The sequence below is a fragment of the Peromyscus californicus genome, unplaced genomic scaffold, assembly GCF_007827085.1.
Source record: "Peromyscus californicus insignis strain IS unplaced genomic scaffold, ASM782708v3 Scaffold_11__1_contigs__length_118956290, whole genome shotgun sequence".
In the NCBI taxonomy this organism is placed as follows: Eukaryota; Metazoa; Chordata; class Mammalia; order Rodentia; family Cricetidae; genus Peromyscus; species Peromyscus californicus.
In genome coordinates this window covers 89,297,814-89,313,838 of record NW_026294402.1, presented here as the reverse complement: position 1 = coordinate 89,313,838, position 16,025 = coordinate 89,297,814, and the positions used below count along the sequence as shown (strand labels likewise).

General features: G+C 41.2%; 1 protein-coding gene across 1 annotated transcript in view; it reads right to left on the bottom strand.

The window, feature by feature from the left end:
* The window catches only part of Slc9a9 (solute carrier family 9 member A9), a 550,545-nt gene that overhangs the window by 88,530 nt on the left and 445,990 nt on the right, over window positions 1–16,025 (bottom strand). Inside the window, exon 14 of the mRNA XM_052716929.1 lies at window positions 8,047–8,122. Coding sequence (XP_052572889.1) covers window positions 8,047–8,122 — 76 coding nt within the window. The remainder of the gene's footprint in view (window positions 1–8,046; window positions 8,123–16,025) is intronic.

Genomic DNA, 16,025 nt, shown 5'->3' with positions numbered 1-16,025 from the left:
GAGAAAATAGCACGCTGAGTATTTTCAGTGTTTTGGTTCTGTGATGCTAGTGAGTTGGATTGCTTTCAATAGGAGACTGTTAATAACTAGTCAACTTTCTCATGGATTCAGACAAAATAAAGGGTAACATGCATTCATCCTATTACATGGAAGAAGAAAGCAGTGAAAATCCACACTATGACTTGTACATGATGGTTCCATGTGTTGCTTCCATCGAAATGTCCTGAGAACACAGGGCCCAGGAAACTGGCTTTTTCTTGCAGTTAATTTTAATTTCTTTTGTTTGAGGACTAAAATCAAAGGCTAGATGTAAGCTATTTCAACAGTGACACCTATAAAGGCAAGGGTGACCAAGAGCCAACTGACCAAGGGAAGGGGACAGTGGTGGAGCTGCTGTTCCTTGCAGGAGCTCTCCTTCTGGCCAGCTTCTTGGGGGAAGCAGATACAATGCTGCAGGCATTCTTCTGTGAGGAAGCCATCAGAAAGCTATTCAGAGAGAGCCTTCAGGAAGCGGATTACTTCTGCTTGTCTCAAATTTGTACAAATCATGGTGCTTCCTGAAACCACTTTGGGATCATCTGATTGCATTTTGTAAGTGAGAGCTACAAACGGCTGTATGGATGTAATTGGTAGCTCCTTTGAACATATCTTCCTATCCCCAGGTGACTTCAAAAGGATGTGGGGCCAACCCTCACTTCAGCAAGGTAAGCAGCAGAACTTCATGAGGCTCAACTGTGCCCACCTACCTTGTTTGCTACTAAAACGTAGCATCTAATGTAGTGGTTCTCAATCTTCCTAATGCTGTGACCCTTTAATATAACTCCTCATGTTGTACTGACCCCCAACCATAAATTATTTTCATTGCTACTTCATAACGGTAATTTTGCTACTATTATGAATCATAATGTAAATATCGGTGTTTTCCGATGGTCTTAGGCGACCCCTGTGAAAAGGTCATGCAACTCCCATGGGGATCATGATTGACAGGTTGAGAACTGTTGATCTAATGTGTCACCTGGCACGTAGTGGATACAAGTGTTACTTGTACATTCTGGTATCCTTCTGGCTTGCTAATGAAAATAAAATGCGCCTCATCCCCAGACTGGTGAAGCCTTTAAAAAACTACTATAGAAATGATGACATTACAGTCACTAAAGCAATGCTCGGCACACGTACAGCACTAGCACTGCACATATGTCAAGGACAGCAGAGCTCAGTAGATGGATCACATGAGCCAGGAGCCGTGGGTTCCTCTGATGGGCACATTGAATTGAGTAGGATGCTGGCTTCAGGTCCGTCAGCAACACTGGATATCTCAGACAAGCCTTTCCCTCCTTTGGGCTCAGTGGCTCCTTTAGAAAGCAGAGGACCCTGCTCTTCTGGAACACTGTATAAGGCAAACTCAAGTCATTCAGGAAGGCTATAGCACTACTGCAATAAATGACTTACGGCGGCTTCCACCAGTCAGCATAGGGAAAATCTGCATGGTGGGGAATCACCATTTGAAATTGAAATTGCTGCTCATAATATCTATACCTAGGATGTAACATTAGAGTGACCACGTGGCATGGAGAGCCTTCTGTCAAGTTTTAGGAGAAGGATTCCTTCTTTCATTATCAGAACTTTTTCTTTTTCTCTGTTAAGATTAAAATACTGTTTCACTTATGTCCCCTAAATATGTGGTCCCAAATACCACTGGAGAACACCGCAGATACTAAGTGTTTATGGCTCCTGAAGTGGAGTCCCACCCACTCAAGCTCCAGGGTAGCAGGGAGTCTGCTACTCTGCCCAAGAGGACCATACAAGAGCCACAGCATTCACACATCCTGCAGTGGGCCTTTCATTTGGTGGGTACTTCGTACGAGAGCATGTGGCTTTCTGGAATTCTATTTCTGGGTCAATTGGCCAACTCACTGTTATCTCTGAGAATTCTTCCCACCATGTGAAATGCTGGCAAGCACACACTAAGTGCTTATGTTAGTTAATATTGGCACAAGGGAAGTACTCAAAATGATTTTACGCTGCCCTTTTTATTTTGGAAAAGGTCATTTTTTATCTTGTGTCATTTGCTTTTGTAGGACTAATATATACACATGCTTAAGGAGAACGATGATAAATGATGGAATGGAAAAAGGCTCCACAAAGCCGACAACCCAGCAGGACCATTAGTCATGAGGAAGGCATGCAAGATTCCCACACCAGCTGTAACACTCTGAATCTAGGCAAATAACTCTATGCAATGTCTTAAAATATGAATAAGGATGCATCAATTTTAGCTTCTAACCTGCTCATTACCTGAGATTCTTAGTGAGGTTGATAGGGGGCTCTGAAAGTTTGGGTTTGGTGTTAATAGAACCAACACTGGGATAAGATAAGACTCAGTCACCCCCACAGAGCACATGGAGCTTCTACCAGGACTAGGCTAGACACAGCGGTTCAGCTGTGGAGTAGAACATAAGTGACGCCATGTAATATCTGGGTCATTTGAATTTATCCTTTAAGAGGCCAGACTGTGTTCAAACTTTAAAAAAGTCCTCCCTTATATGCAGTGGACAATTATCTAAATTTAGCCAGAATCTTAGCCATGAAATGTTGGGCTCCTGTGTTCTTAATTAAGTCACTAGTAAATTAGGCTTGCAAAATTCCGGTGGTTATACAAGAAAATTAATGGGAAAAAAACCCATATTTCTTTTTCCCTATGTAGGGTAGGGACTAAGGAAGGGAGAACCAACCATAGACTTGAGGTCAGCTAAAGTAATTGGGACCCAGGTCAGGTGTGTGGCTGTCTGTATCCAGAGAGTGAGATACATAGCCTAGGGGGCCCTGGGTGAGTATCTACATGGGGCAGTCTAGATGAAAACCACTAATATCATCCAATTGGCCTTGCCCTGCTTGCAGACTCATTTAGTAAACTTCAGATAAATTAATATGCATTTCTAGCTACATCAATATCTGAAGTGATAGAAAACATTGCTTTCTGGCTTGTTGGCTTGCTGCTTGTCTGTTCATTCATTCATTCATTCATTCATTCATTCATTCATTCATTCAACAAATATTTATTGAGTGTTCCCTCCCTGCCAGGCATTGTTCCATGTCCTAAGGACAACCACAGAACAAGAACAAACCCAAATCTCCATCTCCAGAAAGGATATATCCTGGTCAGAGGAGGCAATAAAACCAAGCACATAATGTATCAGAAAGTACTGTTGTAGGAAAATTATAAAGCAGAGAAGAACTAAGTGAATGCCCCATAAGGGCTTGTTCATTCCAAGGACGGTCTTGCAGGCAAGAGGAATGATAGAAGGGAAAGGCAGAGGCATTGCAATCTGAGGGGAGAGCCAGCAAGAAGCTGTCCCTAACACACCCAGAGCACATGGGGCCAGATTGTGACTTTAGTCTTCTCCTGGATAGGGAAGGCTATCTCACCCCATGGGGACATGTTAATACAGAAGTTTGATGTCTGGTGTACATTTCTGCCTCCTTCAAGCTTAGTTAGACAAAGTCTATTGTCTTAGGAGATGGAAGTACTTCTTAGAGTCCCTTGCATCTTTAACTTTATATTCCTGAAAAGTTGAAGATGCAATTTGTTTTATGGTGCTCTAGTGTTGTGTTACAAGTCCAGTTCAGACTTTGAGGGTGTGACTCAGAAACTTAGTGGCTCCTCTGTGATGGTGTTCTCTTTGTGATCAGCTCTGACTCCTAACTCTGATATCACCAGAATATTGTCAACAGACATATTGACATATCAGAACTAGTCCTTGTTTGAAGGGCAGCTTCAAGCACATATTGACATATGGGGTTTTATAAGTAGAGTAAGAGAATCATTCACAGTAAAGTTCATTTAAATATTTCAATGGACTTTAGAGGGATCTGGGCTTGAATCATGGAATCGACTTTTACCAGCTGTGGAATGTGAAGTTAGTTAGGTAAGTGATCTGGGAGTTTGGCTTTCTATCACAAGGATGGCGGTAAGAATCCAACCCAAAAGTTAGAAGATTCGTGAAGTCAGTACCTGATAGTGCCCAATAGCATTTATTCCTCACCGTCCCCTTATGTCTCAATTTCTTCTTTCTGTTGCATGATTCAGAATTGCTGCCCACATTGAGTTGTGATGAGACTACCATTAATCACCAGTTTTGGCACCAAAGGCTTCCAACAATATAGTTGAGCAGGAGAGCCCAGGTTGCTGCTCTGAGGCCAACCTTGACCCCAATGGTCTCTTTGTGTGTACTCTCTAGCACCCCACCCTCCTGAAGAGCCCAGAATGGAAGTGAGGTGCTGAGTGGAAAGCCCTCGGTACTGTGCATGGCTCTTGCTCATCTTCATTAAATCTTCCTTTGTGTAGTTCTACCGATTCTTGTAGTTTTAAGAAAAAATTTTATAATATATGTATGAATTACATGCCATGTAAAAGTAAAACAAAAATATGAGCCCTAGTGGTTTGTTTTATTGCTAAATAATAAGCTATACCTGAATACTGGGTATCGACTGCATAGGAATAGGGACTCTCATGGCTAGATTCCTGAGAGACTACCTCGCTAGTCAATCAAACCCTCCCTTAGATGTTATTCTCGAAAGCATTTGTAGATATGGTGAAATGCACAGTCAGTCAATTCTAAGTAAAATAAATTACCAGTGGGCCTTCTGTAATTAGTTGCACAGCCTTGAAACCAGAATGGAGGTTTCTCTGCAGGATTCTTTCTCAAGATCACAGCATTAGCACCTACCCTAGCTTCCAGGCTGAGAGTGTGCCCTTCAAATTGTGTACCTGTTAGCTTCCACAACTGTACAAACCAGCTCCTTGAAATGGGTCTCTATATGCATACATGTATACGTAGATTCCTTCTAGAAATTGCTTCTGCTTCGCTGGAGAACTCTATCTAATTCAGTGTCTGAAGGCTCATTTATTTATTTTTGTCAAAAATTCCCTTTTTATGGTGCTAGGAGTCAAACCCGGGGCCTTTCATATTAGGCAAGGGTCCTATCACTGAACTACCTTTGCAATCTGTCACGAATACTTGGTAGAAGGCTGAGGCAGGATGGTAGCAAGTTCAAGGTCTGCCTGGGTTATAGACTGAGTTCAAGACCTGCAAGGGCAGCTTAGCAAGATGCCATCTCAAAACAGAAAATTAAGGAGGGAGCATCTATGGCTCATGGCTAGCATATGCAAGGCCCTGGGTTTAAACTCTCAGTACTACAAAAATAAACAACAATTCTCTATGCTGCTTCAACCATGCGATGGGATCTTACAGAAAGGAAGTATCAATAGCACCACACCATACAGTGCATTTCTATCAGCATCCTAAAATTTCCTTTGGTCAAGGATAGGTAACCTGACTCCAGTGGGGGACTGTCCCCACTTTGGCAATGACTAGCATGGCCTAACCTATTAGGGTCACAGGGAACATCAACAGGGTTCTAAGTGAACAACAGAGTGAATGTAAATGCCAAATTCATAACTAGATTTAGAGTGTTACAGCTGGTGTGGGAATCTTGCAAACCTTCTTCATGACTAATGGTCCTGCTGGGTTGTCAGCTTCGTAGAGTCTTTTTCCATTCCATCATTTTATCTATTTATCTATCTATTTATTTATTTATCTAATTAATTAATTAATTTATTTATTTATTTTTTGGTTTTTTGAGACAGGGTTTCTCTGTGTAGCTTTGCGCTTTTCCTGGATCTCGCGCTGTAGACCAGGCTGGCCATGAACTCACAAAGATCTGCCTGCCTCTGCCTCCCGAGTGCTGGGATTAAAGCGTGCGTCACCACCACCTGGTCATCATTTATATTTATATTCTTAGACAAGTTATGAATTTGGCATTTACATTCACTCTGTTGTTCACTTAGAACCCTGTTGATGTTCCCTGTGACCCTAATAGGTTAGGCCATGCTAGTCATTGCCAAAGTAGGGACAGTCCCCCACTGGAGTCAGGTTACCTATCCTTGACCAAAGGAAATTTTAGGATGCTGATAGAAATGCACCGTATGGTGCGGAGATAGTGATACTTCCTTTCTGTAAGATCCCATCACATGGTTGAAGGGTACTCATAACTTGTCTAAAAATATAGCTATATGATGAGGTCACAGAGTAAAACTGGTTGGCATGCTCCTCTCCAGGTAAAATTCGGACCTTAACTAGGACACAAAACTCCTGTTGTCTATGAGAAAATGTATTTGTGCAAGGATGGCTGCACTGCAGTTTCTAGAATGAACGCACGGGAGGACAAATTGCAACGTGGAGAGATATTACACAGAGGATAAATCTGCTTCCATTTCTACTAGGCTGTCCTTAATCGTATGGAAATAAACCTTTGGTGGAAAGTGAGATTAAAAACTGTGACATCATCTAAATTTAGAGCCGCTGCTCCAAGCTAAAAACTTGAGTGGGCTCCAAATTTCATTTTCTTGTCACCTAATTTTTCTACTTTCTCCTTTTTCTTTGTTGTAACGCTTCCTCACAGGACTTTCCCAATTTGGAGGAAGAAAATAAAAACCTCTTACCAAGTCTCTGATTTCCTATTTCCTCGCCGTGTATTTCATTAGGTGTTTTCTTCAGTCATTTCTTATACCTTCCTATAAATTTGGTTATCAGAGATTGAAATCAAAGGCAGGAGCCAATCCTGTTTCTAGAAGGAAAGTCCAGAAGGAGTATAAACCTGGAGTCACCTGCCAAGAACAAATTCCCCTAGAGACCAGGATGGCTCCAGGTTGCTAATGAGACCAAGGCAAGAGCTTGCTAATGACCAAGATGCATTGCTCTTTGTAGGGTGGTAACCTGCACTGCCTACGCAAACACAGAACCAAAAGTGAGGGAAGACATCTGGCCACAGACAGCAGAGAGATGTGTTTAAGCAGAACTAAGCTCCAAGCCCTGCCCTCCACAGCACCACATGACGCCAGAGCACTCCAGGGATGTTTTCTAATTCACACGCAAACATGCTCTTGCTTACCTCTGCGCATCTTCAGTTGGCTTCACTTCCTTCTTAATCCTCCTTTCCAACTTCCAGTCCTTCTCTAATCTGTGTTTCTTTCATCCCTGACGTGAATTTACAATATTTCTTGCCTCCTTGTCCCTTTCCCTCATAGCCTCTCCTCCTTCACCTGTTGGCTGAGTTCTATCACACTTCCAAAAATAAATCCTTTCTCTCATCTTAACTCCCCCTCTCCTCTTGACATGTTGTGGTTTTAATCATTGCTTTGGGTTTTCATCCCAGTGGCTGGCTTTTTCTTACTGAATGGAGAGGGATTTTGTCACTACAGAAAATGAGCAAAGACCCAACACATTCAGTTCACAATGCAACTGTCTGTGTTCCTCCCGCGTGGTGCTACTGACTGGATTAGCCATGGGCTGCTTGCTTCTACAGGGCAAAGCACTTCAGCCTGATTTTTCAGCCCTCAAACTCACATGGCAGGGCATGTCCGAGCTGTTGCATTCCCACTGATGTCTAGAATTAAAAAAACCCTGCTTTTCAGAGGAAAGCCCTTACCTAAGTGTTCCTGAGGGGCAAACAGAGCAACGCTATTTTATACTATGAGGAACCAGACTTGTAGTCCTCAGCCTGGTCATTTCTACTCCTACCCCATTTTTTTACACAGGAAACAAAGGTATACAGTGGACTCCTGGGAGGTGCATGTAGCTCGGTCCTGTCCACACCCATTAGAACAGTCCAAGCCTGTAAAGGCCACTGAGACTGTTCAGTGAAGCAAGTCTCTGGCTAACCCACCTGGAAGTAAGACCTTTATATAGGAGAACAAAATAGATAAGGTCTTCAGGACCACTTGGTTTTGTTATCTGACATTAGAAAATACCCAATCACCACAGAAACTCACGTACACTTTACACGGGGATTTCACTTTGTTTTTTTCAACACTCCACAACTGTTTACCTGGTTTTAGATTTTGAACTCATTCCTTGGTGTAAGGTTGCCTGTGGATTCACTTTACCTTTGTATGCTCCTCAGGATGTAGGCCCCATTCCTCCATGATGAGGGTGCAGAGTAATCTGCCCCCAGGCAGACCTGCCAACTTGTCATTAGAAAGGATACTTGTGATCAAATCCATACCACATCCTGAAGAGTTGTGCACTCTCTGTCTTTGTCAGGTTTTTATCCAACTTATTTGCTTCCTGGAGAGAGACCATAGAAAATGGTACATCTTAAATACATGTCAAACCAAATCCAATTTAACTATATTCCTAAAGAAACTTTTTTTTTTCAAAAAAGTCTAGTCATGTTCATCTTAATGGTGAAAGAATTTTCAAATTAGCTCAGAGATTTTACTATGTGGATGAGACTTTTTGGTACAATTCAGCATTCTCTTTCTTAATCATCATTTTTATTAAATAGCTAAGAGATATCACTTTTGGACACCAGTGAAAATGGTGTTTCTGTCACATTGCTGTTGTGGGAATTTTGCAGTCCATTTAAATCTAGGTGACATTTATTTACAGATTACCAAGAAATCACTAGAGAAGTAACAGCCTAATGATCATTACACTGGTTTTCATTCATTTTCTTTTGGTAGATCACTATTAAAGACTGTGACTGGTTTTTGATGCCTTTCTGTTAGGATTAGGAACAGTTCAAAGAGATGTTCTTGATGGGAAGCCAATAAAAACTGTAGGTACACTTGTTTCTCCCCACCCTACAAGCACCAGAACATCAGGGAGAAGGAAATAAAGACAAAAGAGAATGACTATGTATTTGAGGCATCATGTCAGAGTGAAGGACAAAATGTGGAAACAGGAAAGAAGGCAATTGGAAGGTTTTGTGCTAACAATGCTTGCACCATGGCAAGATGGATCTTCAGGAGCGTTTTGATGCCTGAATATTCCATTCTGCATATTAAGGAAAGTGAATTCCAATCAATCTCGATTGTGATGGCTGCTCACACTGGGCTTAGTGTGGGCTTTTTGCTTTGTCTGGGCCCAGAATTTCCACTTCAAACTATACTAGGACTTGGCTGATCAGCAGTAAAGTGAGCATTGTTCTGATGCACGATGACGCATGGACGACCATGGACACCCACCCGCTACACTGAAGTCAGCCCTCCTCAAGCCCAGCTTGACTTGATTTCATTGTATTTAACTCGTTTCTTGCTCTTCCCAGCCAGCTCCATTATTGATAATGATGAATAGCTATGCTTTGCTCTGTGAAATGTCTGCCAGCGAATGTTACAGCTCCAAGAAATGGGAATAAAGGAATGGTAAGTGTGTCCCATTGTTATTTACCATTTACCTTTTGTAGAAAATGGTACAGCAGAGACTCACATGGAAACCAAACCCAAACCCATCGTCCTTCTGTCTTAAGATCTCTAACATTTCAAAATTGAAAGCTTCCTACATGATGCTCCTTGAAATACCACTGTTCCTGTGATATTGATAGAAATTCCATGGCAAGCAATGAGTATAGATAGGCTAGACAGTTCCTTAACACCCCAACATTCCAACCCTTTGTTTTTGTTTTGTTTTTGAGACAGCACCTCACTATGTAGTTCTGGCTATTCTGGAACTTGCTGTGTAGACCAGGCTGGTTCAAACTCAAACTCATGGAGAACCACCTGCCTCTGCCTCCTGAGTGCTGGGGTTAAAGACCTGGTACCACCACCTTCTAACCTTTTATAATGACCATTGGGAAAAAAAATCTTCAAGAGGGTAATGTTTTCACATCCACTGGACTATAGACCTCATTTTCCATTCCCAATCTTTCCATGAGAGCCTGTTGTCTCTCATGGGCACTATGAGGTCTCTGGTCTGTAAATGATGAAATGCCATGCTTTGGTCTCAAGAGTTAGAATTTCTTCCTATCTCTCTCGAAAGGAAACATAGTCATCTAGCTTGGTCTCCTTATGCTTTCTCTCTATAGCTATGTTTACCCAACAATGGCATCAGAACAACTGCTTCATACAGCAATTTCTGCACCATGAAGCAACCTGGGCAAGCTATTTATGAGCCTCTATTGCTCACAGCATGGCAGGGTAGCATGCTCAGCTACCAGAGCAAAACTTCTCACAAAAAACTGGAAAACCGGACTAGTTAAAAAAGCTCTGCACAGAATGTGGAGACTTTTTCCTCAGGTTCTCCTTTTCTTTTTCCTTAGGAACAAGGACTTTGGAGTTTTAACCATCAACAGGCATGGGTGATTTCAGTAGCTGGTTGCATCTACTATTCACAAAATAGTTACTGAGTAAAGTTGACAAAAGGGAGTGTTGGGACCTCTCCCCTCTTTTAGAAAGAAAGGGTGGGTGTTGAGGTGGTAAGCTTGGATAACATTTGGAGGCTCAGCTGCTAGCCTTCAACAGCCTAGCTGAGTGCTTTGAAATAATGACAGTTCCTAGCTATTGAAGGCTCGTTAACTTCCAGGCAGCATGCTAGTCACATTATTCAGCCATTAATTTTTCCAATCGTTATTTTTCAATTTTCACCACAATCCATCTAGATTGGTTGAGGTCTAGTTATTTTGTACTCAAGGACTTAGAGACACATAGAGAAGGGAAGATGTGAGTACAAAGGCACACAGTTAGCAAGAAACAGCAGTGATTTGAGCCTAGGATTGAATTGCTGGACTCCGAAGATGATGTTTCCTCCAAGGGTCTCATATTTAAACCATAGAAAGCACAGCCATTCTCTAATGGGCAACATAATTTCATAGTTTTCTTTTCCTCTCTCCCTCTTCTTTTCTTCTTTCCTCAGACTCTTTCATAGGCTGACCTCAAACAACATCCTCCTGCCTCAACCTCATGAATGCTAGGATCATAACATACTCAGTGTGACTTACAGTTTCTTAATTGTAAAATTAATTGAGGAAATTAGACTGTTTGGTCTCTAAGGAACTAAAACCATTTGGAATTACTAATTTGTATTACTGGCCACTCTTAAAATCAGTGGATGCTTCTTGAGCACATGCCAATCAATGTCAAACAACATCCTAAATGATTTTTGCATTTTGTAGATTCTGATAACAAGTCATGAAAGTGTGCTCTGTCATTACCTCCATTTTAAAAACAAGGAACCCAAGGTGAGTGGGGAACATGGAGATTTCTAAGCACACTTTAAGTTCCCCTAGAAGCAGGAATTCTTTCATCCAGATAGAGCTCTGAGGTATAAACAGGAAGCCAATGGGGGCAAAAGGGGTCTCTGAGAAGGAAGACAAAGTCAGGACACTGAAATGCTTATGGAGACAGAGAGGGAACAGCTACATACAACTTAGGCTCTTGGGCATTCTTTTCAAGGATTTTCTATAATCTTAGAAATTCTCCTCTCTGTCTTTCCTCTTTCTCCCTCCTTTTCGTTTTGCTTCCTAAGGATACAGAATTGGAACTTATAAGCACTCCTGAGAGGACATACTTCCGGAAAAACTTCTACAGACTTTTTTTTTCTCAGTCAGCTGAAGGGTGCAATATGTAATTAAAAACAACCTTTATTTTAGTTGAGTGACTGGAGATGTTATTCATCTCACTTTGTAAAGAAGTAAATGGAGTTCTAATTCTAATAAAACAGGGGTGGAAAGTGTTTTCCCAGGTGGGAAAACTCCACTGATGACTAAGAATTGACTGTTTTGCTGATCCTAGTTAAAAATTTCAATATGTATCTTAAACATCTGTTGGCCCAGATCTGGATCCATTCATTTATTTCCCTGGAGTTATTGATGACTTAATAACTTGGTTATGAAAGGCCATTAATAAACGAGCAGAAATAAATGAGTTAGTCCAGTGTGTGTTCTGCTCGTGTAGTGGGGGCTAAAGATAAAGGTGCCAAGGGAAGGCCACAGTGGAATAGGGAAGGTAGCCGATAAGACAGCATGGCAAGCAGGCCCTTAGAAGGGTCCTAATGTACAGAGGACAGAAGGGGCATCAATCTATCTGCATTATTCTGAAACAGAGATCAACACAGACTTCAAGGAGAACGGATGTGAGCGGTCATCTGGAGGAGGATGGAGCTACAGTTCCATGGTGTTTTTCTTTCTCACTAACAATGGTTATTCTCTATTAAGTTTCTTTATTCCAGAGAAGCGGTACACATTTTAGAACATGCATAGGATACAACATATCCTCACCTTTTCTACTCCCAGATGAATTCTTAAATGTTCCCAAGACCAAGATTTGGACTCTCTTCCATTGAATAACAATGATACACTCACCAACTCAGAGCCTCGGGTTTCCCAGCTCTGCATGGGAACTGGAAATTCAAGAGTGTTGAATTGTACCTTTTATTTGTACCTTGCTACGTCTAAGAAGCAGGATGATGGATGTATATGGAATTTCTGGCTCCTTTATTATCTTCTGTTTCTGGGAACATTTAAAAATGGCTAGGCAATCTGATCTTTCTCCCACCCCCACCCCCCACTCTTTGAACAAGGGAACAGAGTCGAGATTGGGAAATGACTGGGCACAGCAGGAAGTGGATAGTTTTCTTTTTTACTGAGGCCCTATGTATGGCACCCCTCTGAGAGGAGAAATTATGACGGTCTTCTTTATTTTGGGTTTATGTGGACTGGTGAAGGAAAAACCAAAGGCTCCGGCCAGGAACCTATAAAGACCAGACACAGAAGCAAGGAAGGATGGTCTGCTGCCTGGGCTCCAAAGAGAAGCACTAAGAGACGTGAAGGCTTTCCCCCAGCACTGTGAAAATGGGGCTTTCCCTGACTGGACTGGGAACTGCCGCTGGTACTGACTGTGGCTGGTGCTCATTTCAGACGGGTGTGTGAAGGAGTGTTTTCCTTTCTCTTTCTCAGTATTTCATATTCAATACTAATGTCAGTAGAAGTTAAGATTATTAAATGGATTCTGAAATTATTTCAACAATGATAGGAGGCCCCGTCTGGGTTCCCAAGTTGCTTTTCGGTGGTCCATATAAATGGAATTGGCTTTTGGTACTTTGCCTAATCACTTCCATCCAGATGGAGAGTCTTATGTGGTAATCTCACATTTATGCCTTGATTTACTAATTACTAAGGAGAGAACCAAATTTTGTGCTCTAAAGGGAAAGATTATGAGATTCTGAAGGGGGAGTCATAGCATAACTGAAGGGCAAATGGAAAACTTTTGAAGTTACCTTTTAAAAGGTCAACCATTAATTCTTAGTCTTCACATAGAAACACTTTATGCAAATGTTCTCACCATCTCTATTCCCAAATAATTCTTAAATGTTTCAAATAAGGGAATCAGGAAATGTATGTGTAAGAAGAGAACATGGAGGTAGATAACTATCAGGAGATGGGCAAAACTCTAATAAGATGCTTCCCAGGTATCTTCATAGATCCATAGGCAGCCCATACTTCCAGCTCCAGGGTTAGCTGCCAAGGAGCGGGCCTGGTCCATATGACTTGGGCTGGTAACATGTATATAAATATAGGGAAGATAAATTGTTTGGCTTTTGGCTCAGGAAAATGCAATATTGGTTTTTAAATGGATACCTACAAATTCTTTGATTCTACTTTCCTTAAAAGGTAGAGCCCAATCTCCCTCAACACTGTGTGCAGTATTTACTTAAAAACTCGTATCTCATGACTAAAACGTACTATACAAGTGGTGTGATGGTATGCCATGCTCAAGATTCACTCATAAAAGGGCGCCAGGACTCCCTCTTTGCTTCCTTTCTTAGACTGCCTGCTCTGAGAAGCTGGTTGTCAAGTGAGGACTCCGTAGCAGGCCTGTGGAGCACTCCGTGTGTTACCACAGAGTCTTCTACAGCTAGAAAGAAACTGGGGGCTTCTGACCACATAGATGTGGATTCTCTGGATCCAGAAGTCTTCCAAAGACAATCACTCCAGTTGACATCTTGTTTGGGACCTCATGGGAGACCCTGAGTGGAAATACTCAGTTAAGTTGCTTTCAAATTCTTGACCCATAAGACCTTTGAACTAATAAACACGTTGTTCTAAGTCACTATGTAGCAGTGGAGAGTGAGTACTAACTAACTCCCACTCTATTGTAAATTATAGATAGAAAAGGTACTCACAGGAATTGAAAAATGTAATAAATGATGATGCCTGTATTTGCATAGCTCTTTACAGAGTATTTTTTCCTTTTACCAATAACTCATTTGTAAGGTAGAAGATTTATCTTCCCTATGAACAGTCTATCAAAAACTAATCATGGGTCCAAAATGACCACATTACAAATTGAAGACTGAGGACAAAGACAAAACAGACACAAAAACAAAAACAAAAGACAAATGAATGGATGAACTTAGAGAGGGGAGGGTGTTCACACCATGTCATTTTTCTTGTTCCACAGTACTCTTACCTGATACCTGAGTTATAGCATGGTTTAGTTGGTATGATAACCCTTTTATATACCTGTATCCACATGCACTCACACACCATAATGGAAAAGGCATCTTACAAAACAAGATCCTGGCTCAAGCTTCCCTCAAATAGGCTAATATACCCCCAGAAACAAATTACCACAATAAAGCTAAGAGTTGCACATTCAGACACATGGCCCCATTGTATTGCATTCTGCATGCATCTGAAACAAAGTGAAAGGAAACAATGTTCCTTTCCCTATAAAATGACTTCAAAAATCACTTTTGGAATACGCAATGGTGTGTCATGTGGGGTGACTGGAACCTCAGTCATAATAGACTCAATGATTGGGTAATAGGCAGCAGGGAACAACAGGGTAAGCTATAGATAAAATAGCAACGAAAATGAAACACCTGAATTGGCAATCCATAGAAACAGAGCTTGAAATAACTTGGGTATTAGAATTAATATGCAAAGGCTTTAAAACAGCTATAAAAACATGCTGGAGAATTTAAATACACTGAGGTAATAAGTACAAAATGAAGGCCTCAGAAGAAAATGTGAGCTATTAAAAAAAAAAAAGAAAAAAGAAAGAAGGAAAAAAGGGAGATTCTAGAACAAAGGGTTATAAGATCTCAAAAGAAAACCTGACAGTATTGGCTTAAGGGCTGAAGAGATGCACTGTAAACACTGGCAGTGAACTTGAAAAGAGATAAAGAATCCAACATGTAGAACACAGTGAAATTAGGATTGGAATCATAGGAAAGTGCCTAAGTGACATAAGAAAAGTGTATAAAGTGGCTTAACAACTCCATGACTGGAATGCATGAAGGGAACAGGCAACACAGAAACCAGAATGTTTGAGAAGACAACAGGTGAATTTTATAAACTTGACTGAAAGCATCTACATGGACATCTAAAAAGCTCAGTGAATCTGAATTAGGATAAATTTAAAGAACAACAAACCATAGTCAAACTTCTACAACTGAAAATAAGAAATTAAATTAAAACAGATCAAATTATGTCTAGCAAAAAGAACCAAATTCTACTAATGTTTCATGGATAAAATAAAGGCGTGAAGGAAAGAGAATACAATTTCCAAAGTGTTTAAAGAAATTGGATTCTATATTCAGAGAAAATTCTGAAGTATATGAGGCAGTATTGGTCAAACAATGAAGGAGAAACAGGCAATTTCTAGTGGGGGCAAGCTGTGTCAGCAGCTGGTAAAATGATTAGGTTAAAACAAAGAATTAATCTGACATAGTTGACGTTTTGTGTGCCTGTGTGTGGTGCATATATATTTGCATGACTATGAGAACATGTGCATGTGAGTATGCGTACATGTATGTATGAAGGGCAGAAGTTGATGACTTTTAAACTCTCTACCTTGCCGGGTGGTGGTGGCGCACGCCTTTAATCCCAGCACTTGGGAGGCAGAGGCAGGAGGATCTCTGTGAGTTCGAGGCCAGCCTGGGCTACAGAGTGAGTTCCAGGAAAGGTGTAAAGCTACACAGAGAAACCCTGTCTGGAAAAAACAAAAATGAATGAATGAATGAATGAATAAATAAATAAATAAAATAAACTCTCTACCTTATTTTCTGAGATAGGGTCTCTCACTGAACCTGGAATTCATTGATTCATCAAGGCTGGTTGGCTAATAACAGTGATCCACCTGTTACTGCTTCCCTGCACTGGGGTTATAGACATATATCCCTGTGCCTGGCTTTTTATGTGGGTGCTGGGGACCTGAAACAAGGCACTCATGTTTTCTGAGCAAG